At 37.5% G+C, this 14032-nt stretch overlaps 1 protein-coding gene across 2 annotated transcripts in view; it reads left to right on the top strand.

Annotated features, from left to right (window-relative positions):
- Positions 1–14032, top strand: part of LOC119651104 (filamin-A) — a 163431-nt gene that overhangs the window by 81730 nt on the left and 67669 nt on the right. Inside the window, exons 9-15 of one of the 2 annotated variants that reach the window (XM_038054463.1) lie at positions 330–568; positions 805–1371; positions 1972–2776; positions 9893–10046; positions 10136–10303; positions 10365–10495; positions 10690–10825. In XM_038054463.1, the coding sequence (XP_037910391.1) occupies positions 330–568; positions 805–1371; positions 1972–2776; positions 9893–10046; positions 10136–10303; positions 10365–10495; positions 10690–10825 (2200 nt within the window). The remainder of the gene's footprint in view (positions 1–329; positions 569–804; positions 1372–1971; positions 2777–9892; positions 10047–10135; positions 10304–10364; positions 10496–10689; positions 10826–14032) is intronic. The other variant, XM_038054464.1, reaches the window with a different exon arrangement.

A 14032-nucleotide genomic window follows, 5' to 3' on the forward strand; every position in this document is an offset into this window, starting at 1 on the left:
CTCCACAAACGTAGCGTTGATAGTATCATAATAATAAAGATCCAACACTTCACCTCTTGTTCTAGCGCCCCTTCTCGCGATAGTTCTGATCCCCAGTATATACCCTCTACATGCGAAAAAAAGTGCTAAATATTAGCAAATCTCATAGCTAATACTTCAATTTCTGCTGTTGCAAGAAAATATTTTAGCCCTGCATTCAACTTTTTACTATGCATGTAATTACGGTTAGCTAAGTTAGGACATCCTTTTATAAACCATTGCATAATAATTGGGAAGTTATTAGTATAAATCTCAACGTTTGCATCTATACATTTCGATTTGTATTCTAGGGATGCTGGCGATGGAGAGCTCAAAGTAACGGTTATTCATGAAGAAACAAAAGCTGAAGTTCCAGTTCGAATTATCGATAACGAAGATAATACATATTCAGTTGAACTCATTCCACCAACAGCTGGTTCATTCACAACAAATCTACAGTACGGAGGTCTTAAAGTTCCAATATCCCCGAAAGTTTTTGTGTCGAATCCAGTTGATGTTTCCAAAATTAAAGTGGATGGTCTTGAGCCAAGTAAGTAAAGTATATGCCAGTGGCTAAAATCAAGGAACGCACGAATTTCAATCTATACATAATTTAAAACGATTGAGCTCTGGTGGTAGTATTGTTCATTTCACATTTAAAGAAATTTCGAAGCGTTCTTGATTTCAGCTACACTGAGGAAAATTCAAAATATTGTCTTAGTGCTAAAAATTATTCACCTTTCCCACATCAATTTAAAATTTACTCATATATGGAATGAAACACAGCTGCACCTGTAAATAGTCTTCAACAGTTCCGTATCATTACAAATGGTGTTGGGAAGGCAGATCTAGCCGTAACAATAACAAGTCCGTCAGGCAGTCGTGTTAAAGCTCACGTCATACCCACCGCCGAAGGTTTCTTGGTGAATTTCACGCCAACACAATTGGGTGAATATTTGCTAAGTGTATGCTTCGGCGGCACGCCAATCACACCAAGGCCATTCCGTCTACAATGTCTCACAGGAAGTGACTCAAATAAGGTTCGAGCCTTTGGGCCGGGATTGGAGAGAGGTATTGTGGGACAACCAGCTGAATTTAAAATAGATACAAGAGGAGCTGGCCAGGGTGGATTGGGTGTGACAGTAGAAGGTCCATGTGAAGCCGCAATCAGCTGCCGTGATAATGGTGATGGGACATGTAATGTCGCTTACTTGCCCTTAGAAGTAGGAGATTATACTGTCAATATAACTTTTAACGATCGTCATATTGTCGGATCACCGTTTCAAGCGATGATCTTACCGCAACCGAACTTGAATAAGATTCGCGTATCCGGATTAGGAATACAGCCTCACGGTATCTCTCAATTATTTTCGTAGAGTGATGTGTGTTTTTTTGCGAAAAGTGAAAGTAATTGACACTGACGCGCTAAATAGTAACTTAAAAATCCAGGCAAGCGATATTTATAACAGCATGGTTAAGTAATTGTTTTGAATATGCGTTTTTGTGCAGATTTGAAAGTAGTATCTACTAACTCCCTGCAGACAATTTGTCTTGGTATTAAACCAACAACATAAATACCTTGATGAGAAGCAAACTTATTGGCCCGGTTCCAAAGGGTTCAGTGTTTATTTCAATTTGTATACTGTTTCGAATATATTTTTTAATACACTCGTACCATTATACGTCTGGTATATTTACCGCAGCGAAACATTTTTACTTTCAAATTGTTCGACTTACAATGTGAGACGATAGAAAGAAAGAAAATTTTCTATGACTAATTCAACCCTTAGGTTTTGTTTTTTGATATGGCATCCGTAACAACCAAAGCTTCATTGCAATTTATTAACATTTGTATTTGATCACAAGCTAAACTCATTTAATAAGCCTTTTTTGATGTTTAAAAAAAATTTGCAGAATATATTGATGCTATATTAAATCCCTCTTCTCAAATAGGTGTGATCATGAACGCCTCAACGGACTTCATGGTGGATATGAGTAAAATCGGAAGCAATGTTGAACCCAGCAAATTGTCTTGCTCGATCTTTGACCCCCGTGGAAATATTGTGCCAAGCAAAATTGTTCCTGGAAGCTCGAATGAAGTCTTCAAAATTATGTATACACCATTCGAAGCGGGCCGTCATACAATAGAATTGCTTTATGATAATGTTCCAGTGCCAGGATCACCATTTGTTGTTCACGTAAAGAGTGAATGCGATCCAAACAGATGCAGAGCTTATGGCCCGGGGTTAGAAAAAGGAATGACGAACCAACTTTGCAAATTTACAGTTGAAACTAAGGGAGCTGGAACTGGTGGTCTCTCTTTAGCTATCGAAGGTCCATCGGAAGCTAGAATGAGCTGTATTGACAATAGAGACGGAAGTTGTGACGTTGAATATTTGCCAGTTGAACCTGGCGAGTACGATATTACTATTAAATTCGCCGAAAAACATATTCCTGGATCGCCCTTCAGTGTTCTCGTTGAGGAATCTGTTGATTCAAATAAAGTAAATGTTTACGGTCCTGGAATTGAACATGGTGAAGTACGTGAAGGAGTTCCTACATTCTTTAATGTAGATGTCTCCAATGCCGGACCTGGAAAAGTTGGTGTTACTATTAGCAACTCAGAGGGAAAACCTATTGAAAATTTAAAAGTTGAAGATAAAGGAGATGGAATATATGCCGTTCATTACGTACCACCCAAGGAAGGTTCTGTTCTTACGGCCCAAGTTAAGTTTGCTGACCAAGAAGTACCTTGCAGGTAAGTAAAAACACTTTGTTGTACTTGAAATTGCCAATTTCAGTTTAAAAAAATGGAATTTAATTGAGATAACTGGAAAAAATGATATTCACCCAAGCTACGTCCACCATGGTTTTATGGACAGATAATATAGAACATTTTTATACGCTGGAATTTTGTATAATTGAGTGTTTATAAGAGCCGAAAATTGAGAAAAAGGAATTGAATATATTTAAATGGAAAGCAATTTTCGTTTGAAGATGTGAGGATGTTATCAGATACGTTTTATTGATCAAATAATTATTGATGACTCAAGTGGTTAAAGCGCTGGGCTGTCGTAGCGGAACGTTGCGGTTTAAATCTCACTGGTGGCAGAGGGAATTGGTATCGTGACTCAATGTCGGATACCAGTCGGCTCAGTTGTGAATGAGTACCTGAGTCAAATCAGGGTAATAATCTCGGGCGAGCGCAATGCTGACCACATTGCCTCCTATAGTGTACTGTAGTGTACCGTTACGACCTTGAATGAAGTGCTCTAATACACTTCAAGGCTCTGATTCAATATGGATTGTTGCGCCAATCCAAAATTCTTCCTTCTTCTTCCTCCTAAGAATCAAAACCTGGCTGAAACTATACCTTTTCTTTCGCTCCTCGGGGTTGTAAGGTTTGAAGAACGGTTTTAAGCTATTCGGATTCCAAAGATAGTAGTTAATACTATCATGGGTACACGTTATTTCCTCTGAAAATTGGCTTATTTAAGCAGCCAAAATATTTCTAATCTGCTTTCCCCTAATTTGGATCTGTTCTTAACTACTCTCATATCTAATTGACCAGTGCATAACTAATTTGACATCGTAATCAAGAGGGGAGAACTAAGCATTTCTTTATACTTTTCCAAGTTTATGTCATGCAAAAGTAAAATTCTTGCAAAAACTAAGGATTTTAAATTTAATATACATATACCATTCTCGTCATTGAGTTCGGCTAACAACAGTCATCGTTTGTTTCAAACTAACTGAATTGGGCGTTTTTTCAACCTTTGATTTTATTATCGTATTTGATGACACGTGTAACTTTTAGCATCGGTGTATCGTTTCCATCTTCGACTGAGCCCTCGAATCCCTTTTTGCATTAGTTCGTGGTGGCTCTATTTTCTATACTTACGTGGCACATCAACCTATATCTGAACCTTGGCTTTGACGTGCCAGATATGCCGAGACAGCTCTAAGTGCAGACCCACGTTGTACAGGTACCCCATATTTCACTGCTACAAATTAGAACCAGTACCGTTGCAAATTTACGTCTGCAAAGAACCTCCATCATTTGCCATTAGCATGTCTACTACCATACTTTTAAATACTTGTCTACCAGTACATAGCTGGTTTTCTATGATTTGCTTTAATTCGAAACATGGACGCTATGCACTCTGCATAAGCGCAGTCCTCAGCATTTTATCGTTGACATTTATTTCCGTTGAACTCTGGTTTATGTCTATTATTACTAATAAAATTTTATATATCAATTTTGGAGCATTCTTCTTCTGACCGTCTTCTTTTAACGATTTTGTTCTGGAGCTAGTCTGATGTTAAGGAGTTACCATATCGTCACAGTACCAGACTCTTCTTCGAGCCAAGTTTTGCTTTCATGCATATTAACTTGGGGTACGCCAATTAATCACATAAGCGCTGCTTTGGTGCAGTGCTTTACGCTTGAATCATTGTTTACCACAACGGTAGCACTGTTTACTTTTGTTTGCATTTTTACAGTCCTTCCTCCGATATGGAGAGTTCGGTAAAATTTCTACCAGTTTTTACGCCTCTTAGTTCATATAAAATTTCAGCCCCTCACTGGCTAGTCTTGCAAACGCTCGTACTTTTTAAATGTCTCCATCACACAAGTTTGTACTTCCTATTGAACAGTGAGAGTGTCAAAGTCTTTTATATCAACTGTGATTTGGCTTCGGGTTTCTAACGAAATTGCATGTTTTTCGAAAGAATTCAGGAAAAAAGAACTTTATTCCTTAGATTTTTAAAGACCCCTTTATTAGTTGTATAACCACTGCTTCTGCCTTAATGCGCTGTTCTCACTTTGCCCTTTGTTCGGAGTATTTTTCTCGTTTGTATTCTTACTTTTTTTTTCAAACAATGAACATGCTTATCGCGTTTTCCTTCGTGACTTCCTGCACTATTTCGGTTCTTTATCCCTCCCCTTGTTGCCAGCGCACACTTCGCGTGGCTAGAATTCGTTTTTTCCCCGCACGTTGGTATCTTCTTTGCACCCTTTGTATTAAGTTTTGAGTTACATTTAATCCGTACTTCCTCTTCTTCATTATCTACTGTTGCAAAACACTTTACTTCTGGTGCAACCAAAGAAAGTTTTTTAAGGGCCGCTCCGCATCTTAGTGAAATCGATCGTCCTAATTTGCATTATTTTCATGACATAATTTTACATTTCGTGTTCAGTTATCTTTATTTTCCCATAGTTTATATCATATTATCAAATCAGATCCATGCGACGGTTAACTCTAATCTTTATTTGCGTAAGAGTTCATCAAGAAAATTGGTTACATCGTCTTTCAATTGACGTAGGAGGTAGACTAAAAGTTTCTCTTGAAGTGGATTTTTGCTGAATATTCAGCTTGAATTATCGCACTATTGTCGGATTATTAGGGTATAGTTTCCTTTTAAGGAGCCCCTATAAAAAGGACTCTGCTTAACTCAGACCAGGGCTCTTCTAGGTCAAAATATGTCAGCTCTTGGTGAACTCAGAGGAAATATATCGTTTACTAGGCATTGCTGAAACCTAGTGTTTCTGAAATATCTGCGAGATTCTTGTAATTTTGGGGTCAAAACATCCGTCACGAATTGCTCTGAATTGACGATTACTGTTCGACAGAGATTGAAGAAAAACGGCCCGATGATGCTTCATCTTGTATTTCCAGTCCAAGCCGTAACCTTTGGTGAGTGAAGTGACCCTTCAAGACCGTAACGGTAAACTACAGGATTACAGTAGGAGGCAATGTGGTGAGCATTGCGCTCGTTCGTGATTATTACTCTGATTTGACCCAGATACTAATTCACAGCTAAGTCGACTGCTATTCGACGTCAAGTCATGATACAAATTACACTACCCCCAGTGAAATTTGAACCGCGACCTTCCATACGAAAACCTAGTGCTCTAACCACTGAGCTATTCGGAGAATTCATTACTTGTTCAGAAATATTTTGAGATTCCATAACATAACATTAGTTTCTTCTCTTCTTGCATTACGAAGCTATTTGTAAACTGAGAATCGATCTCCTTGAAGTCTCATATTAGTTAATTCGTCTACACTTCTCACGGAATCTAGGGAGAATCAAAAACGGTTTTGTCCATAACACATCGTTCAATAAGTCCCGGGACTAACTATGAAAACAACATTTTATCGGCAAAAGTCTTTGTCTTTTGACTCAAAATGAGCCTCAGTAGTAGCGATCACCTCCTCATTTGAGCCAAATCTTTTTCCCTGGAGCATCTTTTTGATCAGATCCGGCGAGTACGGAGGATGAGGAAGCAGTTGGAAGCCTAATTCGTTGCATTTGGTCATCGTTTTGATTGACTTGTGGCACGGGGCGTTGTCTTGATGAAAGATGACTTTCTTCTTCTTCATGCGTGGACGTTTTTTCGCTATTTCGGCCTTCAAACGATCCAATAATATCATGTAGTAGTCGCTATTGATGGTTTTTCCTTTTTCGAGGTAGTCAATGAAAATTATACCATTCGCATCCCAGAATACGGACGCTATCACTTTGACGGCCGACTGTTGTGTTTTTGGACGCTTCAGGCAGCTTTCACCGGTCGTACGCCATTCAGCTGATTGCCGACTTGACTCCGGAGTGAAATCGTGAATCCATGTTTCATATCGATTCATATGTTTCATTCATATGTCACATATCGACGCAAAAATCCTGTTTATAGCGAGTAAACAGTGCCAAACAGTTCTCTGAATCATTGATACGTTGTTGCTTTTGTTCCATTGTGAGCAAACGCGGCACCCATTTGGAAAAAAAAACCTTTTTCATAGCCAATTTTTGGTGCAAAATAGTAACTGCACTACCAGTTGATATGTTCACCATCTTAGCTATCTCGCGCACTTTCGTTTTGCGGTCACCCATCACGATTTTCAATACTTGCTTGGTGTTTTCGGGAGTTACTGCCTCATTTGGCCGACCCGAACGTTCCGCATCATTTGTATCAGCACGACCGCGTTTCAGGTCAGCCTACCACCAACAAATGGTTGTTTTCGACGGAGTAGAGTCCGGATAACGTTTTTCAAGCCATTGCTGAGCTTGAACAGCTTGAACCCTATTAGAAAACAATGTTTTATCAACACACGAAACTCGTTTTGGTCCATTTTTTCACGATTGCAAAGGTAGCGTCACTTTAACCACTATAGCTTTCTAGGTTATGTTTCGAATTACATCAAATTTTGACACATCTTATCTGAACGTTGGTACTTCTGAACCTTGGTATATAAATGGCATTATTACCGCCATCTCCACGCTAGTCCCGGGACTTATTGAACGATGTGTTATGTACGTGCGCCTTCGATAGCGGGCAAAGGTGGTACTGAAAGATTATCACTTATTTATTATAAAATAGGTTCTTTGGATTTTCGTACTATACTGGAGAAACTTTTGCTTTAGGAACATCTAAACTACCTTGATTCCGGGAACAATATCCTATTATACAATCAGCCAGTAAGTTCAGGTTGAAAATGTAGTAATCAGCCCCATTCTTTTACCTAGCGAATCCAAAAAAATATATATTAATATATCTAGAATCTACATTATTGGAACTCACCTCAAACGAATTAATATCTCTTTGCACCTTATAATAACAAAGCGCAATTGACCCCCCACTTTTAAGAATTTTTCTTCGTATTGCGTGATGTTAGATGCTCAATGGAATTTCCAAGAAGCAAGGCCAGAAAATGAGCTTCCGAGAAAATGCGACTCGAAAGACCTAGAATGTGGTATCATCTAAGATTACCTTAACATTTTTAACATCTTTTATATTTTGCTGATTGAAGTAGAATCTATTATCTAGTAGTCTCTTAACTCCTTTTTAATCTTCTTAGCAATTTATCATCATTATCAGCGGCGCCGGTATCCGGTCTAGGCCTGCCTTAATAAGGAACTCCAGACATCCCGGTTTCGCGCGAGGTCCACCAATTCGATACCCCTAAAAGTTGTCTGGCGTCCTGACTTACGCCATCGCTCCATCTCAGGCAGGGTTTGCCTCGTTTCCTTTTTCTACCATAGATATTGCCCTTATAGACTTTCCGGACTGGATCATCCTCATCCATATGGATTAAGTGACCCGCCCACCTAACCCGTTGACCCGGATTTTGTCCACACCCAGACGGTCGTGATATCGCTCATAGATTTCGTCGTTATGTAGGCTAGGGAATCGTCCATCCTCACGTAGGGGGCCAAAGATTTTTTTGCTAAGAACCTAAGTCTCCGAGGAATACATGAGGACTGGCAAGATCATAGTCTTGTACAGTAATAGCTTTGACCCTATGATGACTTTTCGAGCGAAACAGTTTTTGTAAGCTGAAATAGGCCCTGTTGGCTGCCAACAACCGTGCGCGGATTTCATCGTCATAGCTGCTATCGGTTGTGATTTTCGACCCTAGATAGGAGAAATTTTCTACGTTGCAGTCTCCTATCTTCATTGTTTTCGTTTGACCAGTGCGATTCGGTGTTGTTTGTTCTTTTGGTTTTGGCGCTAACGTTGCCACCATATACTTCGTCTTGCCTTCATTGATGTGCAGCCCAAGATCTCGCGCCGCCTGCTCGATCTGGATGAAGGTAGACTGTACATCTCGGGTTGTTCTTCCCATGATCTCTATATGGTCAACATAGGCCAGTAGTTAGGTGAACTTGAAGAGGATGGTACCTCTCGCATTTACATGATCCTGCTACTTTTATCTGGCCTCGCACATTTGGTCAGGGTCAGCCTAGTCAGTCTTATCAATTTCGTTGGGACACCGAATTCTCTCATGGCCGTGGACAGGAAATTATACTACCCCTAAAATGCGGGATTTTTGGAGAGTTAGAGCACTGACCCCTCGATCTCCTTGCCCTGTTTTCGACTATAATGGACATTTATGTTTGTTGAAATAATAAAACTTGTTGTTTTCTTTTTACCATCACACTTAATGTTGCTCAAGTCATAAGGTCACAGCAGGAAGACAAACATAAATCAGAGTGAAATTATGCGGTGTTTCCAACGATTAATTAATTGAAATAATAAAACTTGTTGTTTCTTTTTCGTTGGTGTGGGTATTTATTCTTGCAAATACCGATATTTCGGGAACCACTTGTTCCCTTCATCAGTGCAAGCAAGTTTGCAAACTGTTTGTTTCTTTTTCGTTGGTGTGGGTATTTATTCTTGCAAATACCGATATTTCGGGAACCACTTGTTCCCTTCATCAGTGCAAGCAAGTTTGCAAACTTGTTTGCACTGATGAAGGGAACAAGTGGTTCCCGAAATATCGGTATTTGCAAGAATAAATACCCACACCAACGAAAAAGAAACAACAAGTTTTATTATTTCAATTAATTAATCGTTGGAAACACCGCATAATTTCACTCTGATTTATGTTTGTCTTCCTGCTGTGACCTTATGACTTGAGCAACATTAAGTGTGATGGTAATGAAACTGCCTGAATGTATAGATGTCCTATACTCGAAAGGAGTAAACAGGAGATAAACAAAAAACTAAAGGTTTGAAAGTTTCTTCTTATTTTGGACTTTAGCCAACAATATGAAGGTGAATGTTTTAAAATAACTACCAATCGACTATCTTGTTGAAGAAGCCGTATCTCCCACGCATTCAGGACAAAGCCGATTCTATAACAATATCTAGGAAAATTATTTATTTAAGACCACTTTGTTAGAAATTAATACAATCCCAATATCTAGACATTAAAGATTCACATGTAGTTATATTTACGCACAACTACGAAAGTGTATGAGAATGCAAACGCAAAATAATCCTGAAATACTGAAACTGAATAGAAAAATGATTTTCATTCTTTTCTTCTTGAAATGCCTAAATTTTGATCACATTCATTTTACTTCTTCGTAGCCCATTTGTAATGACTGTGTTCCCCAAATTTGAGACTAAAAATGTAAAAGTAGTTGGCGATACGCAAAAGAAGAAGATGCCAGCATCGTTACCTGCCAAATTCCAAATCGATACGAAAAAGGCAGGCGAAGCTGATATTAATGTTTCAATCAAGGTGAGATAGTGTTTAAAACCGATTATTTGCCCCAATATTATATACGGCATTTCGATAGTGACTTCAAATATTTAATTGTTTTCTGATAGCATCCCAAAGGAAAGTCATTAATTCCGAAAATTGAACAAATCGAGGATGGAACATATGCAGTAACTTTTGTTCCGGATGAATGTGGGCCCTATAAATTGAGCGTCAAATACGGTGGTACCGACGTGGAAGGATCACCTTTCACGATCCAAGCTTATCCAACTGGAGAAGTAAGAATATCGCGTTTTATTAATTGAAAAGAGTTTAATTGCTCGATCTTATTCTTTGCAGGCTAAAAAGTGCAAAATAGTCGAATGTGCTCCTACAGTGCAACCATCAGGAAGCAAGAGTCGTATTAGTGTTGACGCTAGGGAGGCTGGAGATGGTGCTGTTACATGCAGAATAACTTCTGACAGTGGCAGGTAATTCAATTTTTTTTATATTATTCTGGAAAAATATTGGATCTGAAAAAAAATCATGGAAGAAATAAGAATAACATTGCGGGTGCTATTTGCATTTTAAATATCATGATTACTGTCAGGAAATATAATAATCATTTCTGATCCATTTTTGTGTGCCTCATACATTTTCCCTTTTTTTTTTGTTATCTTTCCAGTGAAATACTCGATATTGATGTTATTGAAAAAGACGGTTTCTTCGATATTTACTACGTACTCAGTAATCCTGGAGACTATGATATTGATCTTAAGTTTGGAGGACAAAACGTACCAAATGGATCATTCGCAATTAAGGTAGCTTAAAAACTTCATTTACTATTTTCAGCTCATAACAACATTTCTTTATTGTACTATACAATAATCACTATTGAAATCACTATACCTCCAACTAAACAGTCATAGGGAGTAAGAATGAGATTAATGAGAAAGTTCTGCACTCATACATATATATGTATTTCATAGGTGTTGGTCTAATTGTACAAAAAAAAATGATAGAAAACCAAAGATTTAAGATTACACTTGTGTTTATATTTTAGATAAAAGTTGATAAAAGTTGAATTATGTAAAATATCAAATAAAGTGGCAATAAAAATAATGGTGGTGAGGAAACACACAAAAACAAAATATTTCAATTAGCATGATTTGGTTTGAATTTGAATAATTTTATAATTTCTCCAAATTTAACGTTTTAATTCGCTTCTTTGCCTACTTTATTACTTATTAAATGCGATCTTTTTTTTAATTTTTTTTTTAATTAACTTACGCTCAAATAACATAAATTCCTAGTTTTATTATGCATAATTCAATAATACCTTTAATGAACTGGGGAAAAATGCTTAGACGTATTTCAATATTAAACTGTCAAACTTGTAGATCCGTGACATAATTCAAGAATTCATAGTGTAGGTAATAAAAGCTTGAGCATTCTATACTAGGCCTTACAGAAACAGAAGGTCCGTAACTTTTTGTGGTACCACCGAAAATACGAGTATTTTCATAATTTGTGCGAGTGATATTTTTACCGGGCTGAGCTTTTAAAATGACAAAATAAAACTCTATAAATAATTGAATCAGAAATTGAATTTCCCCAATCCACACACGGAAACGCACACGACACGTAACTGTTGCCACGCTTTTATGAAAGCCTACACACATGCATTTTTTTCTAATTCCGTTCTTAAATTTTTTTGCAAAAAAACAGCACCGTCTAATATAGCTTCTTATATATTCTCTCACACAGACATGTACATTTTTAATTTGGGTTTGCAAAGATAGATTTTTTGATGAAAATTAAAAACACTTGAAAATACATATATATGTATTAAATAAAATGTCAGGTTGTTGTTGCTAAGGTCCCATTCAAATTTTGCAAATGGGATACGATGATTTGAGCAGAAGTGGCTCTTTAGTTGGATAATTTGTAAATTTGATTATATGAGTTTTCAACCTGGCATTTTATGAAAGCTTTCAGTTTGTTTTATTCTTTTGTTTTGTAATTTAAAGCCATTCATTTTGTATTTGATTGTGTTTTGAAAAATTAATAGTATTTAGAAAATTATATATAAATTTCACGCATCGTTTTGGATGGGGCCCAAGTTATAAGGTACAGTATATTATTTCTTTTTGTTACCTGGCCAAAAATATTCAACTTTCAATTACCTTAACCTTATAAATTTTCAACATCACTACTGATATTGATCATATATGTATAACAGATATAGGCAATGATTTCATGTAGGCAGGTTAACTTATTTGAATCGTTACTTAAATTTCTACAGGGAAACTTAAAATATATAAAATAGTAACAGTATAAGGAAAAAATAATTAATGCCTCTCAGCTGACTTCCTTTCATTAAAATAAAATAATACTTAGGACTATAAGGTCAATAGGCTTTGTTGTGTTACCTATGTTTTTGGAACTTCCCTCCAAATGTTAATAAGTCCACTTTACCTGAACTTTCATACTAGAGACGCGCGTAGTATCATCAGGTGATGTGGTGTCGCATCACTTTTCGAGAGATGTGATATTGCAACGAAACAAAAAAAATAAACCCGAAATCATTTGTACAGGCCAAAGCCAGCGAAGAGAATAGCGAATCAACACTAACAATTTCGCAAGCGATTGTCGACATGGGACTAGGAAGAACGGTGTGATGCATTGAACGATACCTTGCAGTATTGCTTGTCGATGCTTGGTGAAGTCTTGTAATGTGATATCACGTCGGCATGGACATTACAAAACATGATCTATTAGAAGAGTAATATCACTATAACTTCTCTACTAGGTGGTGACGGGGGGATCTTGTGATGTTTGGACTTGCGATATTACATTTGTGATATTACAAAAGCTCATTGATTTGATGGACAGAAGGCAGTATTAGCTTTTTCCACTCGAACACGAGCAGTAATAATCATTGGCGTGACAATCCAATTGGATGTGGACCTTGAAGCGTTTTACAACACTGTCCAGTTAATCTAGCAATGTTTCCGTTGTCAACGTACACCTTATTTGCATCAGATAGGAAATCCCCTTCAATGCATATTTCGACCAAAAACACACAGACGAAATTATTATTAGAAATTCTTGCGTTGTAGGCTCATTTTTTTAAAAATAACATGTAATGTATGTTGGGAACCATGTGTTCCCTTTTCCAGTGTAAGCTCAGAGAAGTTCTTCGATTTGACGCTGCAAATCGTGCACATGCTAATGGAGAAGTTTTCTATTTTTTTTTTTCATTTTTAAAATTAGTTTACTAACACTCCAGACTCAACAGTCATATATTCAGCCAGGATACAACCTCAAACGTCCAGCATATACCCCTCGATGTTTCTATTGCCGAGAAATGTCCAATTCTTTTAGCCGTCTTTTACAACAAACTAGGAATCTTTAAACTGAATTTTTAGCTCTCAAGCCACTAGAGATCAACAGAGAGAACTAATTCTTTCTTTTTTTGCCCCTAATCTTTGTTGGAAATCGTAGATGCAGCAGGATTTTAAATTCCGTGGATTGTTGTTGTTGATCCGCCTGCTCATAACATGAGGTCAGCGTGGACGAATCGAACTATCGAAATGCTGTTTCGTGTGTTCAAGTATCTGTTTCGCAATGATTCTCTTCTCTGTCGAAAGGGTATCAATTTCCCAGCATTTCATAATAATTTGTTGTGGCTGATCGTTAAGGGCTCTAAGAAATAATTCTACAGCTACACTGTTAAGTCCAGCAACTTCGTTCCTCATGAAAGCAATGATGGCCGGAATGATCTCATTTCTGCTCGGACGTTCGATCCATAGCTTATCATAGACTAGTCATTTCATTTAACGGATGAAAATAAATATATAATCATGACAAGGCGCATTTCAGCACCGTAGATTACTTTTGCTTTTCAGTAGGTGGTTTGATGCCGACAGCCGGCTTTGGCCTCATAATTTTTGAACTAGACCCTCGACGGTCCGATCTGTTAGCCTCTTCATTATCCACTCTTGGATTTCCCAGAAATACTTGTG

Source organism: Hermetia illucens, chromosome 3, assembly GCF_905115235.1.
Source record: "Hermetia illucens chromosome 3, iHerIll2.2.curated.20191125, whole genome shotgun sequence".
Lineage (NCBI taxonomy): Eukaryota > Metazoa > Arthropoda > Insecta > Diptera > Stratiomyidae > Hermetia > Hermetia illucens.